The 26,911-nt window shown below is 34.9% G+C and overlaps 1 protein-coding gene across 4 annotated transcripts; it reads right to left on the bottom strand.

Annotated features, from left to right (window-relative positions):
- Positions 1-764: 764 nt before the first annotated feature.
- On the bottom strand, positions 765-26,911 carry LOC149771194 (DAZ-associated protein 2-like). Of its 4 annotated transcripts, none has more exons than XM_089948747.1 (7): positions 26,775-26,911; positions 26,145-26,196; positions 19,250-19,378; positions 17,521-17,568; positions 13,865-13,974; positions 5,597-5,701; positions 765-3,538 (listed from the first exon to the last, which is right to left on the bottom strand). In XM_089948747.1, exons 2-7 carry the CDS (start codon positions 26,149-26,151, stop codon positions 3,410-3,412), a joined length of 528 nt encoding a protein of 175 aa, XP_089804873.1. In that variant the 5' UTR covers positions 26,152-26,196; positions 26,775-26,911; the 3' UTR covers positions 765-3,409. The 4 variants fall into 4 exon arrangements, with proteins under 4 accessions (XP_089804873.1, XP_089804875.1, XP_089804874.1 ...); XM_089948749.1 differs by having other exon boundaries at positions 17,536-17,568; XM_089948748.1 differs by having other exon boundaries at positions 26,858-26,880.

The following is a 26,911-nucleotide window of genomic DNA, read 5'->3' as shown; positions in this document are numbered from 1 at the left end:
ATTCCGTGAATCGCTGAAAATGTCATGAAATTCAAGCCCAAATCGTGAGGGTTGGCAGCTCTGGAATTCCATAGAGAAGTGTTGCACTTTGAGCACACCCAGGGAACATTCTCTGAACTCAACTTTCAGTATATGTTGCTCTCGCAAAAGAAATCCCATATCTTCATCATTATATTGGCACAGTGGTACAGTAAAACCTGTTATGAGCGACCACCTCTCATTTCCGACCACAACTGCAATGTAAGGATCGATTTTATTTGTCCCCTAGACAGCTAAATGTAGGTACATCACTAAATACAGAGACAGTAATGACCTTAGTAAACATGGGGCCACCTGAATTGACGTGCAGGGCCCCTTATGAGCATGGCATTTGAAAATAAACTTTTGAACAAGTTTTAAAAGATATTAAACTTAAGTTTTCTTCCATTGCTTTAAAACTACAATCTTCCTATACATATATTGTTAAAAATTACTAACACACAGGGCCCCTGTGAGAGTGGGACCGGATTGAGCCAAATCAGTCCAACTGGTCTAACGCATCCCTCTTTAGAGACAGTAAATCATAATGCAATATAACTATATACATGTGCTCAGAGGAAACATTGGTGGTTTTGAAACAGCTTCTGTACAAGACATCTCTGCTTAACAGCAGTATAGACCCTTATACATGACAGGTGCTAGCTCAATTAAAAGCAAATTGCTATCAATCTTGTGGTATATTTTACAGGTCCACCAACTGAAAATAATAATACAAGTGTCCGTCATAGCTTATAAAAGCTTTATTCAACAAACTGATTGAAAAGAAACAAGTGAACACTGTATATACACTAATCATTATGACTGAATGATATATATATATTTTTTAATAAGTTGCAAAGACCTACTATTTGCAAAGAAAAAATGTGACAAATATTAGTATAACAGTAAAAATAATTAATCACAAAGATACTACAGAGATGCTGGACTGATAAATATAGATAAATACATATAAACATACCCTTAATTTCAAACGTACAGTATAACCATGTAAATTATTCTTATCAATAAACTTAAAAACTGCAATGTATATTATCAGACTGGATCAGTATGAAAGGAATTCCATTATATTGCATATATTTCCATCAGTAAACATTTTTAAAGAAACTGACTATTAAAAATACTTTTTTAAAATTTAAATTTTGGCATGAAGTGAGGACTGTTACATAACTAAAGGCACTTATCATCTTGAATGGAAAACCAAACAGTCAAATCCAAAATGGATCACCTGTAATCAACAATCACCTGTTTTAAACAGCCAGGTTTTGTGGTCCAATTGACCAATTTACTGTTGAAATGAACTACAATTAGACAACTACCTGTTTACAGAAGTCCCTTTATTCACTTTTTACAGCTGGCTGCTTGAGACTGGTTTAATCTGTTCTTGTTTTGGATTTTGCCCAATTATAAGAGCTTAACTCAACTTTTACCTTAATCATGTGAAATAAAAGGAAGCTAAAATGGTCATTTCTCAGCAGACTTTTGTAGAATTTATATTTTTTCCAGGAAATCTTACAAAAATGTACTGATGTACTAGCATTATATTTACAGCCGTTTTCTCCCTGGTCAATTACCACATAAATGGGATGCAATTTGAGATTTTTCTGAGATTTTGGATTCTGATTTGGCAACATATACCTGGTTTAGTTCTAATTTGGCAACTAATACCAGGTTTAGTTCTAATTTGACAACTAATACCAGGTTTAGTTCTAATTTGACAACTAATACCAGGTTTAGTTCTCTGAAATACTGTTATTATCAGTCACTTGGTTGTACAAAATAGACCAATTGCAGTTATTAAATGGAAGAACATATGAGTACAATCATATATTCCCTCCATAATTTGGTCTCAAACATTAAAGTAAGAAATTACCTGTGATTAATTAACCATTTCTACCTGTCCCATTAATATTTTTTCAGTGTAATTGTTTGAAAATATGTACAAAAATGGAATACTTTTCATGCCAGGAGTTAGTCATAGATTAATACATGTACTTTTTAAATATGATATGTCACTGTATTTATCATTTGATCTAAGTTTCACACTCACTTTCTTTTAGTTTTATGACAGAAGAAATAATCATACCTAAAAGCAAATAATGAAGTAACAGAAACATAGTAAATCATGTGTACTGATGCAAGGAGTTTGGAATTTTCCCTATGTATGTAGGAAGGACTGAAACATTTAACCAGAGAATAAGATTTGTGTCAAAGATAAGGCTTTCTAGGTCCCTGCTTGAAATCATATCCCCAAAAGATTTGATTTCCCAATCATGTTCAAACATGTTTGGAAGACATTTTTTTTCATACATGCATTAATTTGTTTTTTAAAAAAAAACATTGCAGAATATTTAAAGTAAGTGTACAATTTATATATTACAATATATAGATGGATGATGTCAAATAAATGACACCATACTGGTAGTGTGTAAACATTACTACCTTTGGGAAAGACAGATCTAGGAAGCCAAAAGGGAAAGTCGTGGGACAACTTTTTGGTGGATGAGAAAGAAAAATCCCACCCCTGCTTAAGGCTCTGCAGGCCGATACAAAGCCGATCACACTATTCTGACACACTGTAAGATCTTCCTCTATATCACATTGGTTCAGGTATTAAATAATTCCACCTAAAATATATTGAAAGTTTTGCACAATATGCTTTTAAGATGCAAAAATTGTAGTCCAAAAGGTTAAGTGCCAAACTTGCATAGCATCTATATATCACAATTAGGAAAAAAAGACTGAAGTAAAATTAAAGACAACTTTATTGGTTCAAGGTAATAAAGGAGAAAGTCAGCATGTTAGCATGAGAGTCTAGTTAGTAAACAAAACTTTCTTAATCATGTAGCACAATATAAAATATTTCATCTTGATGTCCCAAGTATGTTGATTTAAAAATACATGGCATCAGTTATTAAAAATATGATTTCATTTACAATCACAATTTCACATGTCAGCAGGAAAATTTGCCATGGTGGTATGATTGTCAACACATTGATAAACAATCAATTACATGGGTCGCTACATCTGTTCATTTATTTCCTGAACATGTCATGGATGTATGATATAATAACTCTTGGCTACAAAAATTAACTAAATTTAAACATCTACATGTTCTGAATTGTGACACATGTTTTTGTAATAATGTGTAATTTTCAAACAAAATAATCATACTTTTTTTTTTATTAAAGGATATTTTCCTACTATAATGAAAAAATCTCATCTTTGCAGAAATTTTCAGTAGTTCTTTCCATAAATCTACAACCATTTCATACTTAGGAAGCCTCTGTTTTCATCAAATGGTTACTTAACTACAGGTATTGATAGTCTGTTGCTGTAACTCTTTGTAAACTTGGACTGGTTCTTTACCAAGTTACCACCAGGTATAGCCACCTCCCTTTACTCCAGTGAACCAGTCTGCACTTTGTTGAGTTCCTACCACAGTGTGACCCTGCATTGCAGCAAGCTGAGCTGCATTGGGAGCAACACCTGGTGGAGGTGGCTGAAAATAATTTTAGAAGTCAATACTAAATTTATACATTATAATTTTATTCTTCTTTGATTTTCCCCAAATTTATATATTATCTTTTCAAAAGATCATTCATAAGCAAGTGTAAGAGAATTTAACTTCAACAAATGACTTAGAAATCTGTAGCATAAATAATACTTCTTTATCTCTTCTTTTCCCTTACAATCTGACAAATCCATATATCTCATGAATTGGTTCTATTCCGTTTATAAAGAAATGGTATTTTGAAAAGGCACATTCATATAAAAGCAATCGTTATGTCCTAAACAAGAACATGCATCAAATATATCTCAGTGCAGTAATTTACCGAAAAATTCATACATATTGGTAGCTGGAAATTTCTCCATAAAATTAACTCCATAATAAATGGACCTGACAAGACAAAACCTTATAGTCAGTAATTTACCCTCCTAAATCTGACACAGCAACTGGCTACTTTATGTTGCCCCCCGTTACCCCATTCAGGGAACACTGCCAACCCCATTACTTAAAAATCATTGCCTGGTATTTTACTATTCCAAATTGATCCTGAGCTATACTGGTTTGGACCACCTTGGATTTTGACTGCAGTACCACTTGTCAAAATTTTGCAAATTAAAAAATATATCCATGCATTCAAAACATCTTGGTCAATCCTAGTTTCTTAAATAACCCATGAAAGGCACTATAAGTCTTGAGAAAATGCATCCACCATATTTTTGCACCATAATATCCCGAGCTGGATATAAGATCTGCTGTAGTGTAGATATAATATTGATGGACAAAGGGCAATAATTTTATAATTGGACTTGACAAGACAAAAATGTATAAAGGCATCTATATGCGACAAGAGATTCATCTACCAAATGGCATCCAAATATGTGCAAGGAATGTAGTGGTATACTGTTTACGAGATACATGATTGGACAGACAAATGGACAGACTGATGGATGAAAAAAGAGAATTACCACAGGTTCTCCACAAGATACGTAAACTGTGACATACATAAACTTGCAGATACGCAATGAACCAAAAATATGTGCACCAACTGGTTTTTATCGATCTTCAAGTGCACACACAGTATATAGTTCCGCTTCTCCCGTCGTGTACATGTGTAAATCATTATTATTACATTTTTCATGATGTTAAAGTTTCGTTAAAGTTGCCCTTCACCATAATGTCAAAGCCATATGTAGCCTTGTAAAACTCAACTTACAGAAAAAATGACATACATAGAGGCCCCAGGAATGTAACCCTTATGTATCTCAGGGAGTGCCTGTACTGGGTTCAATATCTCATTACTTAAATGCCTAATGTCTTGTTACATCTCACTTTTTGGGGGTAAATTGGCTACCCTTTGTTCAACCATTCATATGGAAAGAATGCATAACTCACAACATAGCTAATGGGAAGATAACTCTTATAGTACAAACGATACATACATTGAGTTAACCCTGCCAAATTGACCCTAATATTGTTCTATTTTTAATATCACGGTGCAATCTTTATATCTAAGATGATTGCATCTCTTTTGGCATACCATGATTATCATGATGCATTCCATGGTTATCATGATGCATATTGTGATTATCATGCTGCACACCATGATCATGTTGCATACTGTGATTATCATGCTGCATACCATGATCATCATGCTACATATTGTGATCATCATGTTGCATACTGCAATTATCATGCTGCATACCATGATCATCATACTGCATACTGTGATCATGTTGCGTAATGTGATTATCATGCTACATACCATGATCATGCTGTATATTGTGATCATGATGCTGCATACCATGATCATGATGCTGCATACCATGATCATGCTGCATACCATGACCATCATGCTGCATACCATGATCATCATGCTGTATATTGTGATCATGATGCTGCATACCATGATCATCATGCTGCATACCATGATCATCATGCTGCATATTGTGATTATTATGCTGCATACTGTGATCATCATGCTGCATACTATGATTTTCATGCTGACAGATGTCAGATCTTACAAAATATTTATTATAGATCACAACTCACAGGTATCCTGGGTTGTGCAATGCCATCAAACCGAGCACCTGCATCAAAAGCATTGGGTGCCATCACAATGTGTTGCTGCTGGGGAGGTATTGCTTGCTGGGCACACTGAAACAGACAACAGATGAGTTGTGATGGTTGTGACTAGTTAAGGATATCTGATATAAAAATCAACAAACATCTGTGTATATTGTCAGGCAGGACTAGCATTATTAAACAAAAAATTGAGCCATGCACTGAATAAATACCGCTGCAATGATATTTTCTTTGGAAACAGTGTTGATAAAATTTGTCAAGCATTACAATAAATAAGAGAACATGTCAGGGATCCTGTGTACAATATCTTTTGCATATAGTAGTTTTTAATTCCTATTAGCTAGCCATAATTGACATTGATATTACAAATTATTAAAGTGATAAGCCTGTCACAAATTATAGAGCAAATAATTTGTCTTTAGTAATTTTATTAACCGATCTGGAAAAATGTGTATCAAGTTTACTGAGTGGCAATTTATTACAATAAACATTTACATTTCTTTTGAAGCTTAATTCTTTCCATGATATATACATCAACGTTGCTGATCATTTCTGAGGAAGCTCTTTTAATCAGTAGGTTTTGGTTTGATGTTTAATGGCACATCAGCACATGTTGGTTAGTGAGTGCCGAAGCAACTGAAGTAAAGTGCCTTATCCAAAGATGCAGCACCTTACTAACAACCCAGACTTTCTTCCATCTTGGGACCCCAAGTGGTCTAAAGCGCTCTCTGTTACGGATCACTGCCATCTCACCTCTGTCTGCGTCGGGTCGAGTCTCATATTCGGCCAATGTGGGTATGTAAGAAAGCTTGCCAGTAGCTTCTCGTGGGTCGGTGGTTCTTCCCGGGGTTTTCCGGGGTTCTTCCTCCACCATTAATATTGGCTGCCATGCATAGCATATTGTGTGCTGAAAAATGACGTTAAACCCCACAACAACATTCTTCCATCTTGGCTTCAACAATGAACCCCTACACATTCTCACTGGTCTGTTAAAGTAATGTGTATATTGCTGATGACTATTTCAAGTAGCTGACTTTAATTAATGGAATCTTGCAAGCTTAAACAATAAAAAAAATCACAACTTGTTGCACATTATACTGGCTTCTTCGGAAATGATCTTTGTAAACAAAAATATGATGTTCAAACTGGATTATTAAAATCAGATTTTTAAAAAATGAGCTAATATGAGGTAATGCAGATAAACAAAAAATATGCACAAGTTCTGGTCTCCAAGCAACGAGAAAATTTTATGGACAAGAAGACAATGAGTGTTTATACATATCCATGATTTGCTGATCTCAAAAAGATTAAAATAGCTAACTTGATGAGGACTTGTATGTTTTGGATTCTTCCAGATTCAACATATCAAATCCCTTAAAGTAATTTGTAGTTTTGTATTTCAATATCCTGGGGTTCTGAACTGATTTAGAAAAGAAATGACAATTTGCAATCTGTATCTAAATTGGTTTGATCAGGGATCGTCCTGGGCTTCGCCAATGTCGCAAATTGCGATTTTTTTTCCTTATTGGCGACAAAAATATCCCATCTGGCGATTTTTTTGGCGACATACTTTTTGGTTATTTAATTTGTACATACAATCACGGATTTAGACTGGATAAATTAAAAGGCAGAACGAAAGGAAGCCACAAACTTGACTAAGCAATGCATTGGTATCAATCTGTTACACAAACAATCCTTTGTTCTTATTGACAACCCCATCTTTACAGTGCATTGTTACATCATAATCTGCTTATGCTGACATCTGGGCTGAGTACTGTATGCTGCGATACAGTCAATCATGCTACCGCACTATACCTACAACTGACCGACTTCTGAAGACGCGAATATAACAGATACAATTAATTGAATGGCTAATCCTTCTGTTTTTTTATACATATACGAATACAATAGTTTTGCTGAACCTTCATAGAAAACTGATAAGCTTTGAAGTACCGACAACTGTGTATAAATACAAAGCAAATGGAAACAATCTAAATCACAATTACATCTGTCACCAGTGCAGCATTTTACTCATTGATCTTTCCCTTTTGAGATCAGTCCTGTGTTATGGCTGCAGAGACTTAAACTCCGCAACAAGAAATAGCAAAAACAAAAGAACAGTTTTGCATAATTAATAATAATTATTTATTTCTCAAAATACAGGAGTGAAAGAATCCCTAAGTTGGGTGTGAATTTATGCTTATATATACGGTCCAATATTGCCAGGTGTTGACTCGTGTAAGTTTCATTCGTGGGAATGGAGATCCTATTTTTCTTGTCGAGAAAATTTATACAGCATTCAGTGATCATTCTTGGGATTTAGGAAGCAATTTGCTACAAGCTTTGTGAAGCTAGCCATAAAGGGGGGGGGGGCTGCTGAGAGACTACTGGTGTCACCTGTCAGCACTGTACACTGTGAACGTGGATTCAGTAAGATGAACTTCATAAAATCTGACATCAGAAATAAGCTCTGCATTTAATGAGAATCAACATGTACAGATGTCAAAAATTAGACTTTGAAACTGCATTCAACAAGTGGGCAGCCCTAAAATCGCGACGGATCTTCATGTAAGACTTTGTAACATTTTGTTAATGCTTCTTGTAATTAAAGTATTAACTAATCCATCTTTTGTAATTTTCATTGCCTGTTACATTAATAGACTAAATTAACACTTGGAAAAATGTACACTACTTTTTTTGGCGACACTTTTTGAAAATTGGCGACAAAATATTGAGGTTGGCGATTTTTTTGGCGACAGCTTTTTAAAAGCCAGGACCATCCCTGTTTGATAGTCTCCATTTTTTCTAAATACTGCTGAAAAGGATGGTTGACCATCCTGCTGTCTGTTTTGTCCATCTAGCATACACAAAGCACATGTATTCAGCATGATTTTTATGCTCAAAATCATCCTCTGGTATTTCCAGTAACAATTTCCCCGTTTCAATAATCTGATACACTTCAAAACATTCAAAATCACAGACATGATCGCTATAGCAACCAGTGTTTGCAGAATGAAAATTGTGATCTGAAGATGAACCATATCAGGAGTCAGACATTTTTGGCCTTCTATGTTGTATTTGAAGTAAACATCAGTAATGCTTCCTTGATGAATGCAACTAGGACAGAATGCTTATTCCAGGGCCCAATGTACCAATCAAATTTAGTTTAACAACCCTTCATGTCCAGATTTAAGAAACCACTGCCTACCTGAAAAACAGCTTAAGTCTCAACAAGTGTTACAAGACTTCTGCTGGCAGCTTGACTGATTAAATGACAAGCACTTTAATGAGTAATAGTTAAATAACAACTCCATACTGTGCAAGGTTTTATTCATGTCATGACTCTAAACTATTTTGTGGCAGATCTCTCAATTACTACTTTCAAAATACACAAACTTATACAAATTTCAAGCAAATCATGCACTCTCACACTTGGGCAACATCTTTCTACAAACCTCCAGCAGTAGGGAGTGGGTGCACGGGGAAAACAATGCTGAATGGGAGGTGATAGGCAACAACATTATTATAAGGTATACGAAAACCTAACAAGAATTTACTGATTCTTCATCACTTCTCTGACAATAAATGTATAGGGTATCACCATACCTAATTCAATTTGTTCAGCTGCTGAATATTTATAGGTTACTTCATCTGTATGGGAAAGTAGGAACAAGTCTTTTGGATGGAATACTGCACGACCTTGGGAGTGCAGCCTATCCATCCGACAAAACGAGTTCATAATTTTATCATATGCTCATTTTCTTATTCTACCTAATGCTTAATTATATTAACAAAATACACTACAAGAAACAAAGTAACTGAATGTATGCCATATTCCAAATTAAATACACAAGCGCAGATTCATCATTACACAACATTATTACTGCGCACACAACTCCACCCAGATAAATTTGAACGCACTAGACATAACTTTCTAAAGAAAATGGCATGTCTAGTTAAAACTAAAATTTGGAGTCATAATGTGAATGAATGCGCATTGCAGCAACTTTTCCATCTGATCTGGAATGAATAGATTTGGTATTTTTGTCGATTCTACGAAATTTCATGATTATGGACTAGATTTATATGTGACAATTCGACATGAAATACATCGGATTGAAGTGAGGGAGAAGAGTGTTGACATCTGCAAACTACAAATCAAAAGTGCTAGCCTCTGCATCAATTGTTTGTTTACAATAGAAAGTAGTTCCTTTATGAGTGCAATATGAAGTTGCGTGCTAGTTCAGTATCGTAAAATACTGAACGATTCTGACAATGCAAAATTAACAGATAAACAAATGAGCATATAATGACCTTTGAAAACTAAAGATTATTATTGGGCAGACACAATGTTAGCTGTCTTAGTTATCAGTTTATTTACTGCTTCAAGTGTTAGGCCACAAGTCTCTGAAACTCTATCAGTGTAGCTAAAAAATGTCAGAACACCTGTGAATGAAATACACATACATATATAAACAAACAGAGTTTCTTTCTTCTTCGATATTCTGACATTTTCTTCCTAGAGTGACAGTTTGAAAGGAGCACAGTTAGCCCATTCCTACGAGTAGTGTAAATTTTGCTTCCAAAATCACCTTTTAAAAAGACAAAATAACTGCAGTTGTGGACAGTCTAAATAGTTTCAGGTTTTCACAATGATTTTTTGGTCACGTCTAGCAAGGTGCCAACTTTTTATTGTATTACCACGCTCTGGCTATTTTCAGTTAATGTCAAATGATCAGATCTTTCCTCCTTACTAGTTGATAATCTTACCATCTTACCAACTTTCCTAAAGAAAACAGTTCTCTTTTTGTTTCAACGTAACTCACAGCTGTTGTGCTTTAGTTATTTCTCTAATGCAACACCTCAACAGCTTCTGCAATAAAACAGCAGGCCTAGATCATAAGGCACCTTCTACTCAAACAATAATTTCTATAAGTACGGAAGTGATTGAAATCATGGTCAAAAGACAACAATTTTATCTTAATGGATTCTTTTCCTTATGTGTTTTATAAAGTGCATGACTCTTCATCACTTTTGCAAGAAATCCATTATCATATGGCCTGGCAACATCTCTGAATCAACGTGTATTGTAATTTCCGTGCAGTGAACTATGAACAAATCACAAGTCAATCACACCTAAGTGCAATAGCCATCAGGGAACCTGGCTAGCAGTGTGCAAAACCTAAAAATTCTATCTTCCAGTATGTCCAATAACTCTGAAACTCTACAAGACATCTACATAATTATGTAGTTCTTTCATTAAGTGTATATGAAATAAAATTAAGAAACTAAAAATAATTTTTTTATAGATAAAATATAGAAGATGAAGAGGTTAAGTTTCACATTCAACACAGCAGGCATTACCACAAAATTTCAAAATATCAACAGTGTGTTACCACATGGTTTAAAAACCATCAACACATAGGCACTACTGCATGGTTTGAAAATATTAACACAGTAGGCTGGAACAGCCTTAGCACATGTGGGGCCCAATTTGGAAAATTTTGGAGGGACCCCTGTAAACATGGCATTTGGAAAAAAACTTTTAAACATGTATTATATGACAATGAACTTAACCCGTTATGATATAAGTTATATACCAAATCTAATAAAAATCTGAACCAGAAGTGCAGCCACTAGTTTTCACATGCTCAGGCAATCAGATGCAAGATCATCTCATTGATATATTAGGATGACACTCATAACCAAATTCATCTGAGATCTCTCCAGTACAAGCTTACATTTCTGTACAGAAATACGGCTTCTAGTAATGAGTACACTTCAGCTGAACTGAAAGACTTTAACTTGATAATCTCATTCATCTGATATATAAAAAAATGCTCTGTGTGTGTGTGTGATTTGGACTTTTAACATAGCTTCAACAATTTTTAAGTCATATCGGTACGATGTGTACAAGTGACAGTTTTTAGTGATATCTAGCAATGGAACATAATGCCGCAGACATGCAGCATGATGTCCCACCCAGTCACATTATCCTGACACCAGGTCGAGCAGTCCTAACATAACCTCTTAATGCTGAGTGCCTAGTGAGGCAGCAGTTAGTATCATTTTTATAAGTCTTTGGTATGACTTGGTCGGGGTTTGAACCCCTGACCTACCGCATCCAAGGTGGATGCTCAAAACCACTAGGTCACCCAAGAAGTCAATAAAAAATACCAAAAACAAAATGTCATCTGGACTGCAGTAACGCTGGAAAACATAATTAAAAGTTTGGTATTTGGAGCAAGCATCAATAGATAAACATTATGTTCAACTGAAAAGTTTGTAAAGTACACGTAGACTTTATTTACCACTAGTACAGTTGCACAAATTCTAGTTCCAAACCCTATGCAGCTCAATGGCTTGTTGCTGTCTCTCAATTTGACGTAATTCCTGGAAATTCTTTTTCCATTTCACATGACGACAGCAATCATATTTCCCGCCACAAGTCATACTCAAATTGGCATGTGATGTCCAATAAACATAACTGTGTCCCTTCCAGCTTGTATTCACAAGAATCTGAATATTCCTTTTTATTTTCCTGCGTTGATAATTAACACTTTTCAAGAGGCTTATTTTCCCTTTCATCTTAAACATGAATCACTTGCCAAATGCCATTTTTAAGAAAATTCTATGATCAACAGCTTGATCATGCAGATGTTTTGCATGAACAAATAGGTGCAGTTTAAAGCATCTGATATGCTGCTGTAAAGTTAGTCTGGTTCCCTGACCAATTTCACTACTTCTAATATAAAACCCGGATCTAAATCAAACCCATATAACAAATTTTCCAGCTTTTTCGGTAATGGTCATTTTTCTGTAGTTTTTGCTTTTATGCTGTCTGTATTTTAAGGGTAATTTTCGTATAACTTACATCAAAATCGTAAGAGGTGGCAGGTCTGAAATGGTGCAGGTTCATTAATTACTATCTGAATGACCTGAGTTGACTTGGCTGCAACTGCCTCTGCACTGAATGACCTTATGCATGGCTGTGCTGACAAACATCAACAAACTATGCACTACTTCAATTCTGATAATATATCAATAACTGTAACAATGCCAACAACCAGTGTCACAAGCCATGGGCAACAATCCACTATTCTCCTTTATCACCCATGGCAGCCTTGTTTTTCATGAATATACATAAATCTGCTTCACCAATTAATGTGCGTACAGGTAAAAATTTGACACCACTGAGGCACAACATGACCTTTCATAACATAATAAAGTTCAAAGTTTTTCTTCCCAGGGATCGTCCTGGGCTTCGCCAATGTCGCAAATTGCTACTTTTTTTCCTTATTGGCGACAAAAATATCCCATCTGGCAATTTTTTTGGCGACAGACTTTTTGGTTATTTAATTTGTACATACAATCATGGATTTAGACTGGATAAATTAAAAGGGAGAACAAAAGGAAGCCACAAACTTGACTAAACAATGCATTGCAATCAATCTGTTACACAAACGATCCTTTGTTCATATTGACAACCCCATCTTTACAGTGCATTGTTACATCATAATCTGCTTATGCTGACATCTGGGCTGAGTACTGTATGCCGAGATATAGTCAATCATGCTACCGAACTATACCTACAACTGACCGACTTCTGAAGACGCGAATAGAACAGATACAATTAACTGAATGGCTGATCCTTTGGTTGCTTTTTTTTTTTTTTTTACATATACCAATACAGTAGTTTTGCTGAACCTTCATAGAAACCTGATAACCTTTGAAGTACCAACTACTACGTATAAATACAAAGCAAATGGAAAAAATCTCAATCACAAAGGGTATTTTATGTGTGGGACATCATGCTTATCAATCAATACAAAGGGTATTTTATGTGTGGGACATCATGCTTATCAATCAATACAAAGGGTATCTTAATTTATGTGTGGGACATCATGCTTATCAATCAATACAAAGGGTATCTTAATTTATGTGTGGGACATCATGCTTATCAATCAATACAAAGGGTATTTTATGTGTGGGACATCATGCTTATCAGTCATTATAAAGGGTATTTTAATTTATGTGTGGAACATCATGCTTATCAATCAATACAAAGGGTATTTTATGTGTGGGACATTGTGCTTGTTGTTGAATTATCTAATTATATGAAAAACTAGGAAATCTCATCACAGGCAGCAAAAGGTGATAAATGTGCATATCAGATTGTCGCCATGTAATGCAACCAACTACTCCCAAAATGTATCCTTTATGTTGATTTCTTACCGCTGTATATGGAGGAGGGGGTCCTTGAGGGGGAATGCTGGCATATGCTTGATATGCGGCTCCATACATTGGTGGTGCACCAGTCATGGGTTGAGCCATTAATGGCATCCCTGTGAAAGAAAATTTTTCAAAAATATTCACATAACAATGATCATTTTATTCACTAAATAATACTCATTACAAATTATTTTTAAAGGTATCTGACATTCGTACAGTAGTACCTCTCTTGAAAGGCACCTCTCTTGAAAGGCCACTTATGATAAGAGGTCAACATTCATAACACCCTTTTATAAAGGCAAGTTTCCAAAGATGACGAAGTGGCCTCTCAAGTGACAAACTACTGCATATAAATAAACTGTTGTTGTAGGGTTTAACGCCATTTTTCAGCACAAGATAGGCTATACATGGCGGCCAATATAAATGGTGGAGGAAGAACCTGGAAAAAACCCAGAAAGCCAGAAAGAACTACTGACACATAAGAAGCTACTGGCAAGCTTTTTCATGTACCCACATTGGCTGAGCTCAAGACTCAAACCCATGCAGACAGTGGTGAGATGGCAGTGATCTGTAATAGTGAGTGCTTTAGATCACTCGGGGCCCATCAAACAGTCTTAAGCAGTCAATAGTGGGAAGTAGAAAAAATTATCTCTGAAGACATGTGGCTGCATAAAAAGGTAAATTCAACATAAAAAAGGTATTTTGAAAAAGTTACATTCAATGCCAAGTAAAAGAGATTGAAAAGATAGTTACTGATGACTGCATAACAGTCTAAAACAACAGACAGCTTTTATGACATGCCTTACTGTAAGAACATGTCACTGTATGGAAGTATATGCTACACATATCTATGCAACCATCTATCTACCAACTTTGAAAACTGCTATCAAAAGGTCACAGGGCTAGACTTTTAATTTTAAATGAGGTATGGGTTTATCATCAGAAATGTGTTTTTAAAACACAGATGCCCCACCACAGTGACTGAGAAACTGGCCTGACCAATAGATAGATCTAGACAAGGGTTACTATCTAAAACCATTATATATTCACAATAAAGTGCAAAATGGATGGACAAATAAGTTACCCTCCAAAACTCTACCACATTCAAAATAAAGTGTAAAATGGATGGACAGAAAATGGTTACAATATACACCAGTGGTCTCAAATGGGTGGACTGTGGGACACATGCGACCTGCAATCTAATTAAAATCAGATCTCGACTGTATTACATAAAGATCTGACAATGGCCACTTAAAAGTCATATTCAGGTGACCTTTGAATCAGCCCATGGAAATGCACCTTTCAAAAATCTGAAAATGAATCAAATCGCTCAGTACACACTGATCGACTTCATTCACAGTGCTCTTTCTCCAAATGTAAAGATGTAAGACGTCATCTGATTGGCTGATAAAACTCGCAATTATGGTAATAACATAGGTTACCAGAAGATGACAATTTTAATCAAATTGTTGTGGTCCCCAAAATGACTAGCATCACAAGGTATCATGAGAGATAACAAAGGCAGTGCAGCCTTGGACCATCGAAAATGCCCTCATGCAGCCCTCAGGGTGGTTTGAGTTTGAGTCTCGAGCTACACCCAGATACGGGTTACTCTATAAATCCAACTAAATTCATCACGAAGTATAAGATGGATGGAAACATGGGTTACCCAATACACCCCCACTACATTCATGAGGTATGAAGTGGATGGATAGGTAAGGACTACCCTATTCCCTGTATACAAGACTACCCTATTCCCTGTATACTACATTCATGAGGTATAAAATAGATGGATAGATAAGGACTACCCTATTCCCTGTATACTACATTCATAATGAGGTATAATATAGGTAGGACACATGGATTACCCATACACCCCCACTACATTCATAATGTTGTTTGAAATGGATGGAAAGACAAGGGTTACCCAATACAACCTACCACATCCATAATAAGGCATAAAGGAGACAACATATATTGTATACTTCTGAAAGAGTGACAGGTGTAAGGTGAAGTTGTTTGCATTGGGAACATGTACAATGCAGACAACGTTGCCATACGTCTATGTTACATTTTATGTACTCAGGATAAAATATCTATACATATTGTACTTGTGGAAACTGTACATGATCTAAGCACACTGCTAACCTAAATGGCTGCTCCCACATGCTTTGAAAAATCAGCCTGAATTAGTCTAAATTACACTATCTTGGGCAGTTATTAAAACAGAAAAGCAAGTTCTGCCAAACTAGAGAATACATGCTTCTGAAAGTCCAATTAACGAATTACAAAATATAAACAGTTTTTAAAAAGTTATCTCTTTTATCTAATAATTTATATTTTAAGTCCAGGAAGTGAAAATGAATAAGCAATGCTGGCAGTTTTTGACAGGTGTACATCTGAAGTAAAGCCAAGTTGTATGCTCTATAACACAAATTATACCCATCAATCATGCATCAAAATACACAAGGTCTTTTAGTAAATGACCAGGATAACCCATGAGGAAAACCTGGAAAATTATTTTTCTGTAAACGTCTAACCCTATGCAAAACACCATGGATGGACAAAGGTAACTCAATATCATAGCTGCCAACCCTCTAGGCTCGCAATTAGGGAAAATAGGGATAAAAATTAGTGAATATTGACATGAATGCGTGAAGTGATCTTTGAGTTTGGGAATATTTGTCAGAACAAATGTTTAGCATGTAGAATGTGCTCAACAAGAAAACTCACAAACAATGCTTCAGCGTTGGTAGTTTGCAGGTCTTCAGTCGATGGTTTAAAATATTCCAGAGCTGAAATCTGCTGTGACTTCTTAATTTTTCCTCTATGTGCTTTTTGCTACCAATGTGCTTCCTCACATGGTCTCTGCCACCAAGCCCAATGCTAAAATCTGTGGCACACTGCGTGCAAAAAGCATGATGGGTATCGGTGTTTGACGGCTAAATGCACTGCCAATTTTTGGTATATTCCAAACTAAACTTCACATTTTGTGCAATACGTTTGTTTCCTTGTTGGTGAAGACATTTTCAAGATGTGGTGCCGAATTGTAATTCAAATCAGTGTTTGTGGCGCATGTACAGAGCGAAATTCCAGTTAGGCCCCAGTTTCTCTCAAAAGCATTTGTAAAACTACTCTTATACATATCGATTAAAATATGCTAAAATGTTTGCTACCGGGCCAACTTTACCAATCAGCTATAGTTCTACTAATATTGTGACCAGCACTACTGAACCGTTTTGGCAAATGCCAATATCACAATTAGTGCTTAACAAGAAATTAGTTATTTTATTAAAACTTTAAAATAATTGAGAATTCATGATTTTTCTGCATGCAGAGTGAATTAGTGAATCGCTTAAAAAGTTATGAAATTCACGCCAAAATCATGAGGGTTGGCAGCTATGCAATATGCCCAAGCTACATTCATAATGAGATATAAAATGACTAGACAGATAAGGACTACTCTGTACACCCTTCTACATTACATGGACCCCAACCACATTCATAATGTAGTATACAATGGATGGACAGACAAAGTTAACCATATAAGCCCCTACCACATTCATGAGGAATAAAATGAATTGACAAACAAGTGTAACCAGAAAAGCCACCACCACATTCATAATGAACAGTAAAATGGATGGACAGACAAGAGTTACCATATATGCCCCTACCCTGTTCATACTGAGGCAATTGCACAAAGACATCTGAAATAGACAAAAAAACAGACAATAGAAAATAAATGATCTGAAGACTTTCAAATTTTATAAATTCTACCTTATTCAAGATAAATCCATTCATGCATCCATCTTTCTCTCTCAGATATTATACTCAATGCAAATCACAAATATTTGACACCTACCAAACAGACAGATGGAGATCATGTATGAACAGAAGACCTTCTGAATGCAGCATTTGAAGAGCACTGTGTAATTGGGATAGCAAGTAGGATAAGGCCCCCCCCCCCAAATGAATACTGTTAAAGAGTCTGAGAGGGCTGATTTACCTTGAAGCTGATTGTATAATCCTGGTGATTAAATGTCTTGATGCTAAAAGAAACGGTGTTAAGTCTAGTTAACCAAAAAAAAAACAAACGTTTACTTTTCAATAAAAACAATGACATTGAATGTGACTAAGATCAGAAGTCAACTCATTTAAAAAGTCAGAGTATTTCAAGGATACTTTGATAAATTAATCCTGGACTCCATGTTCAGTTTCAGCAAATCAAAATGTACATGTCACTACCATTATGTATCATCAACTATCCAAACTGCTAGCCAAAATAAGTTCTAATTAAGAAAGGGATACACATCAATTTGTATAAAAATGGAGAGACTATCTGCACCCTTGTCAGCTCTTCAATGGTGTGCATATATTATACACTCTAAATACTTATTAGGTCTAAAATGCATGTTGTTTGTTTTGGGGCTTGATACCAGTATAGTGGTAGTAGAAAAACCTGGGAAAAAAGCCATGAAGCTTCAAGCAAGCTTTCTTACATATCCACAAAGACCGAGCCTGAGACCCACGAGGACAGAGGTGAGATGGCTGTAAAAGCAACTGATGTCTTTGCACACTTAAGAAGACTTTCCGATCAGGAGAAACATACATTTCTGATATAGTAACGTAAGTTACATATATAAATGAAATGAGGGAACATTTGTGGCAAGCAAAAACTTCTAAGTTTAGATTGGGATATCTCTTGCTACAAATTCTGGGGACGACAAATTGTCAGGCTGAGAGGATATAGGCAAAGATGCAAGTAGAGATGTGAACATACATATATGTGTGCAGGCATTATTTTCTAACTTAGGAATGAGTATATGTAATGCGTATTAGTACAACATATAATACTGTGTAGGACAAGTGTGGGACTGAGAAAGTAATGGGTCAACATATCACAGAATAAATGTTCTTAATTCTTGTATGAAGTAGATGTAAGATACTATGGTACAGTATACAGTTTGGGATGGTACAATGTCGACACAGTCATGGGACTGACAGGGGTGTGTGTGTGTGATTATGATTTTTAATGTAGCTTTAACAATTTTTCAGTCATATCGCTACGATGCCTGCAGTGTGGCAGTTTATAGTGATGTCTAGCACTGGGGAATCATGCTGCAGACATGTAGCATGATGTCCCACCCTGTCACATTATCCTGACACCAGGTCGACCAGTCCTAACACTAACCTCTTAATGCTGAACGCCTAGCGAGGCAGCTGTTAGTACCATTTTTGTAAGTCTTTGGTATGACTTGGCCAGGGGTTCGAACCCACGACCTCCCGCTTCCGAGGCGGACGCTCTAACCACTAGGCCACCGGAGCGGTCGGACTGACAGGGGTGGGTGTCAACATACTGCAGCTGGAGAGAGTGGAGTTATTTCTTACCTTGTGGCTGACCATATGCAGCATATGCGGGGTACTGTGGTACAGCATACTGTGTGGGATAGAGTCCCTGCTGTGCATACAGTTGTTGGGCTGATGGGCCAGAAGGTGGAGGATATGGCCCTTTTTTATCTGAAATGAAAACGTCACAAATTAAAACCATGGTCAGGGGGAGGGGGGATTACACAAAATCAACCTTCTTCTAATGCAAAAATTTAAACCAGCTAAACCAAAAAAAAAAACTGCAGTCAAAAATATAAAACTACAGCTTTAAAAGAAACACAACATAAATACCATACAATCATCAAAAATAAGAATTATACAATGTTATCAATCAAGTTAAATTATTCCATATCTGAATATGTTGTTTGCCACCCCTCACTTTCTATGTAGCTCATCATCATCTGATTTATTTAAAATAAATCCCCCAAAACAAAACTGCCAAACTCAAGCTTTCTACAGAGTAACTTCATGGGATGAAGAATGATACACAATTAGTGTAGATTTTTAGTGTAATATTTTTAAAGTAGTAGTAATTGTTGTCATTCATATTTTTTTCTGGAAAAAAGTCATACTGAATATGAATTTGTACCTAATTCTCTCAATCTACAACCAAGCTACCCAAGGCCTAACTGTACTAACATCATGTAAATAAAACCATATACCTACTAAACAATACGTAATGAAATTAGACCATAATAAACACACTGATATACTGCTCTTAATGGAAAGGAATTTGTATTATATTAGTTACTTGTCATGATTATTTGAAATCACAGCAATATTTTGACACATAAAGAATAAGTTGCCCATAATTAACTTAATTAGGATTGATGCAGTATTATATCTTTCTATACATTAATACGCTTTATGTTTTTTTTATTTCAGACTCTGAATGTATTATTCTACAGTGAACAGGTTCAATATTATGTTAAGGAACAGGCTTTCCCTGTGGGTGCTCAATTACCTTGTGACAATTAGGACAAAAGGACTTAATTATGACAAAAGGACTTAATTACGACAAAAGGACTTGATCGTAAAGACCTTAACTTTAAATTTGCCAGTGAAATTATACTGTAAAGTGAAATAACAAAAGATATAAATTACTTCAACTCAAAGAGTAATAAGTTTTAACATCAAATCATGGAACTAAAGAGTACAATGTAAGTATATGTACTTTATATTTCACCGACATTAAGTTTTATGATGCAGACACACACTTAACCTGATTATATCATCAATTTATGGGGAGGTAAATGTATCATACACATGAGCATTTCACTTATAGCAAATCAAAAACTTCTCTTACACGTGGTTCACTATCCAATATAAAATGAATATCAGGGAAAAAAATGTGAGTGGTAATAACAACAATAAATGCATTGTTGCTGGTATTAACAATGCTAAAAATGTGAGTGGTAATAACATTAACAATACATCCATTGTTGCTGGTATTGACAATGCTAAAAATGGGACCGCCTGATCTGTCATCCAGTTTCCCCAGTACAAAATCGTGAGCATGCAGACAAAGGCTCAATTCTGAAATCAGGGTTCACAACATTTCACCCTTGACCCCAAAGTTTAAAGAGTCGAAATGAAAATCTCAACAGCAAAAACAGAAATCTTGCAAGTCATCTAGTTTTGAACTTGTAGCTGGGATTTCTTGCAATTGGTGAACAGCTGTATGCTAAGGATTTATTGTTTCATACATAGTGTTGTTCCAATTATCAATTATAATCGATCATCAATTGGTTGAGCGAACCAATAAGATAATCAATTGTGAAACTCCATAATCATTTATGTGTAAAGGGAGATTACTTTTTAGTTGTATGCAAAGCACAAAGGTTAGTAAAACTCCCAGCCACTGAAGTTGACCTGAAATTTATTAATTCCCTTCACAACTACAAATATAAAAACATATATTTCATAGGTGCAAAATATAATTAGGAACATGTAGCCATTATTACATGATCAAGTTGTTAAATGGTTGAGTTAATAAATTTAAACACATTTTGATAACTTGTTTCAGTTTTAAATGCAACATTATTTGTAGTATTTGTAAACAATGACAAACAAGAATAACATGTCCTTCTACACTTAAAATTATAGACACATCACATATGAATGAAAGGATTTTGGGGGATTGTAGCAGTATTTCACTTGCATATGACTTATCAGCCATAAAAAGTTGCGTTCATTTAACAAAGATGTAGAACAAAAATAACACACAGCACAATAGATAAAAATGTAATATTATTATCAGGTTAAAGTATACATGTCATTAAAAGAGATTACTGCTGTACATTTACTAACCTTGAACTATTGATCAAAGATATAACTGAATAACAAACAAAAATAAAAATTTGCTCTCAGTAACCGATTATCAGTTGGTTAAGTGGAACCGATTATCGATTATGAATTGCTGACCAATTCCCATCACTACTCATACAGAATTAAGAGAAATACTTGTACTGAATCTTGTAAGAAGCAGACAATGCGACTTGTATTGTCATTACCGATTTCTGTATTATATATATATGTGTTTCTCTAATTATGTATGACTGTTTATATTTTGTATATTAAACAGAAAGAGGATTATTTTATACTTTATTATATCTTCAACTTCTCAAACATTTTTTAAAAAAACTCCATAAATCATTTTAAATGTACAAATGTACCATAAAACTATGAAAGTTCTATATGAATTTAATAATCAATTTCTATTTGTTTCTGTAGTGGGCTTAAAAATGTAAATTGCGCCTTATTATGCTATGAAAGCAAAAAACTTTAATGCTTCATTTTGTCAATGAATAGTTAGGGTTAAGCTCTTATCACCAACAATGGTATGACTTGGCTGGGGTTGGAACCCACGACCTCTTACATCCAAGGCAGATGCTCTAACCACTTAGGCCACCGCTATATTCAAATTAGGATGAAAACTACAAAATGAAGACTCTTGTTTCAAAAAATTGCCAACCTCAATATTTTCTCACCAATTTTCCAAAAAAAGTTGCCATTTTCATAAAACAGTACAACCCATTTATCTCAATATCCTTGTGACCAAGGTATGTACTATTGTTGCATTTTTATCAACTGGCAGTTACAAATTTGTAATCTGGGGTAATTATAATAGGGCTGCAGAAATCCATACTGAAGTGTATTAAAAGTAAACATTATAAACTATCAAAATATGTAAAAGTAGAACATTCATATGGATAAGTGGAGGTTTTTTTGAGTTATCCACGAAGAAAACGATATTTTACAAAATTTCTTATTTCCTTTAATTTACTTATTTAATTTTAATTTACTTATCCACGAAAAATGCAATTTTGACAAAATTTCTGCTCCCAAGCCAATTAGTTTAAGTTAATTACAATGTGCAGTTTCAAAAGTGCTACTTAAAAGTCAAATGGCTAAAATACACAGTATATTTCTCCATTTAAACATACACTATCAAGTATGAACATGCTGCATATGCAATGCATTTGTACACTTAAAATATATATATACATCACAAAGAACTACTTGAAGATAAAGCATCACTTAAAACCAATGTTCAGGGATCGAAATTAGCGGTAGTCCTCTAGCCCAAGGCAAGCAGATTTCCTGTCGGACTAGTAACTTTCATAATGTTAACAGTCCAATGGGCTAGTAAGTTTCGGTTATCAATATTCAGTGTTTGTTTACACCATTCCCTAATAAAGACTTGACTTAGCAGATGTTCTGTATAATCAAAGCAGTGGCCATTGTAAACAGTTATAAAATATTTGCATGAGAAGATGAAGTCAATTTCTGCCTCGGAAATGTGTGTTTCTATAACAAGAATCCATCCAATTTTGTGCATTTCACTTAACAGCGCAAATTATGGTCCCGACATTAACAATGGAAGTTTGGTAATTGATCCTAATAAATCTGATAATGAATTAAATGAAAAAATGACGTGGTATCACACTTTATTCACTCCACCACAGTAACAAACTAAGAAGCAGTATACCACATAAAGAACACAGCAAAGACTATTCAAAGAAATTAGTTTGCACATTTTTTTGTTTAAGGTTCTTTATTTTTTTGCTTGCTACCCAAACGCTCCATCAGTCACAAACAAGAAACTACATATTTTGCATTTCCATCGAAATAATTATAAGAATTAGATCAATTTATTATGATTACGTTACTGACACATCCTTTCCATACAACTACTTTTTCTATGATGATAAGAATAGTTTTTATATTTTTCCCTTACAAGAATGAACAAATAATTGAATACAGGTGGAGATATCCAAGCAGAATGCCGTACATTTTGTTGGGAATTATAATCTATGAGCAAGATTTGAAAATTTTCAGCTTTATTATTAATTTCAACAATACATTGAGGTTTGATTAATTAGGAACAATTACCAAACTTACGACGTTTGATACTGTAATTGGAGCAGATAAATATAATGCACCGAGTGTCCGATGGCTTCGTTTGATGGGAATACACCTTTTCCAAGCTGAAACTAATACTACCTTCTGATGCTAATATTTTATAACAGTGTTTACAATAGCCACTGCTTTGATCATGCAGAACATCCACTTAAGTTAAGTCTTTGTTAGGGAGAGGCCATTCGAAACATTTGTTCATATTTTCCCATACAAATGCAGTAACCTATATATTGCACTTCTTGCTTTGTGTTCACTAATTCCTGTTCAGCTCTCCATATTTTGTCGGAAAGAAGGCACTTCTTCCTAACATTCAAGTCTGCTACATGAACAGTCATAAGCAACATTTTATGAAGGAAGAACATCACAACTGGTGACTTGTTTGCTCTGAAGTCATCGGTCAGCGTGACAATCAGTTAATTATTTCTTCCTATTTTAAAAACTTACCATCTGTCTCTGACTCATAAACCCATGATCAAGTCTTCAAAATGAATTTTTTCTCCACAAATTCTTAAGCATTTATTACATTAAGCTTACAAAAGTGGTCATTCTTTAGGTGTCAATACGTCCATTATGATCTCCAAAAAGTTCACAAATTCATCTAACAAAATTTATCCCTATTGTTATTCATTCTCAATTAATTCCAAAACAAGTTACTGAGTGTAATTTCTTGTAAACTGTTACTGAATGATACAATAATTAAAATTTTTAATGTTTTGCTGACTTAAGCAAACTAATGACTCATAAAATATTTATAGTCTGTCCACCTCCTTCGCAAGCTGGCATAGTTTTCAGTTACTTTAATTGATGTGAAATAAAACAAATGCCAATGTGCGACCAAAATTTAATAAATTAAATATAATATTCCTTCCACTATCATCAATGTCAAGGATAATCTGTACACAATCTTCAATAATTATTGTAACATCAGTGACCAGTAACTATCACCCAGTTCATACTGACTGTACACAATCTAATCCTGATTCAATGAATTACACCTTATTGTAATATCAGTGACCAGTAACTATCACCCAGTTCATACTGATTGTACACAATCTAATCTTGATTCAATGAATTACACCTTATTGTAACATCAGTGACCAGTAACTACCACCCAGTTCATACTGACAGTACACGATCTAATCTTGATTCAATGAATTACACCCTATTGTAACATCAGTGACAGTAACTACCACCCAGTTTATACTGATTGTACAAAGGTGTGATATTATTGACAGATAAGCCGTCAACAATAGTCTAGCAAATGTTAATCAATGGTTCATACAGTGAACTTATCATGGACAGAGTGCAATCAGTACGAAATTATGCCACGGGTGAAGTGAGAATAATTACTTAATATGCACCATAAAAACATCCTGGTTGGAATTTCCATGGATAAAAAAAGGATCAAACAAAAATTCAAAGCATCCAAATCCATGGGCACATATCTGCTGAGAACCTAGTGGTAATCTTTTTTATTTAAAACACAGTACGAATATAGCCATATCAAAATAATGGCAAAGACCTGGCCCTTTATCAGCAGCTGAAATTGCAGTACAGGTAAGTGACTTTTTTAAAAACTGCTTGCCCTGTACCTGTGCAGCCATAATTTAAAATTATCACTATAAATACAACATTTGTTAATATCATTAAACGACGACTTTGTAAAATGGATTAAGGTTTATATTTAACGCTTTGAGAGAACAGCAAGTCATGATTAGAGCATAAGTAATACACAGTATGTTAACGCGGTGTAACGATGAAGGGTCTAACCACTGCTAGTTTTAGGAGTAGCTCAACTAGCCTCATCTAGAAATGTACAATACCATAAGATCAATTTTGGAGGATATGTTTACTGGGGAAGATATTTAATAATCTTGATATGAATATTTATAACAAGCTGAGAAATATTGTGGATAATTTTTATCTCAAGGTATGGTTGTTGTAGGGTTTAACGCCATTTCTCAGCACACGATAGGCTATACATGGCGGCCAGTATTAATGGTGGAGGAAGAACCCGGGAAATCCCCAGAAAGAACCACCAACCCTCGAGAAGCTACTGGTAAGCTTTCTCACATACCCACATTGGCAGAATTCGAGACTGGAACCTACGCAGACAGAGGTGAGATGACAGTGATCCTTAACGGAAAGCGCTTTAGACCACTCGGGGCCCATCAAGGTATGGTAATCCATTTCTCAAATATCACATTCTTCAAATAGTTTGTACTGATTTTAGCTGTCATTTGATAACTGCTTACTGTTAATACAACTCGAAAAGAATGTCTGATGCATACAAAATTTGACTTTAATACCTGACAGACCAGCGCATGATAATTTAATTAAACAGAAAAGACAACTGTAAAATACTGTCTGATGCATACAAACTTGACTATAATACATACTATACCAATGTTACAATTTATTAAACTTAATAGTAAAATGCAATGATTACAAGTATACAGGAGTGATAACTTACCTGCCATGTTCTACGAGATAACACCTGGTACACAATATTCTTCTCTCTGGATCTGAAATAAATATCACAGCAACAACTGATTATGCAGCCCAAAAAAGAATCAGAAAATGACAAATTATCATCATTCCCAAAATCATAACAGATGATAATTTACAAGATTTAAACAATAATTTATACTTGTAATATAGTATGTCAAGCATTGAGTGGCCTGATATTAGTATATATCTCTGTTGCTGTGAATCGAGGTCTTTATAATGAGGAGATATATCTTTTCCATAAGTTTGTTTTGCTTTGTCTTTGTTTTCCACCAGTGTAAATATAGTAAATTGCTAAATTTCTATAGCAATAAAGCTTAGATTCTTGGACTTAAAGAACTTAGTAAGGTGCTCAAAACATAACATGTTATCTTTTCATTATTGTCTACGGTCTATTCTATTTCGTTGGCAGTCCATAATTTTAAATGAAGCAATAACTGATGGAATAATCTACGTATACGTCCATTGATCAATCTTATTTCGCAAGTTGAAGTTACGCAGTTAATATTCATGAAATCTTTTCTGTGGTTTAACTGTTATTTATTTATTTATCACTCATATGGATGCATGTAATTTGGTTTTGGATAAAAACTACCTCACTAGCAGTCCTTGATCAGTAATTTTGGTTAAACAACCTTTCTCACAAAGTAAAACTTCTCTGTAGACCTAACTGCTCACCAGGTGTCGCTGTTCTTTCTCTCGTTGCTTATTTGCGTCATACGAGACTAGACG

Source organism: Sinohyriopsis cumingii, unplaced genomic scaffold, assembly GCF_028554795.1.
Source record: "Sinohyriopsis cumingii isolate HCF-2022 unplaced genomic scaffold, ASM2855479v2 utg002062l, whole genome shotgun sequence".
NCBI lineage: Eukaryota > Metazoa > Mollusca > Bivalvia > Unionida > Unionidae > Sinohyriopsis > Sinohyriopsis cumingii.
The sequence above is the reverse complement of the archived record's forward strand: the minus strand, read 5'-3'. Positions and strand labels throughout refer to the sequence as shown.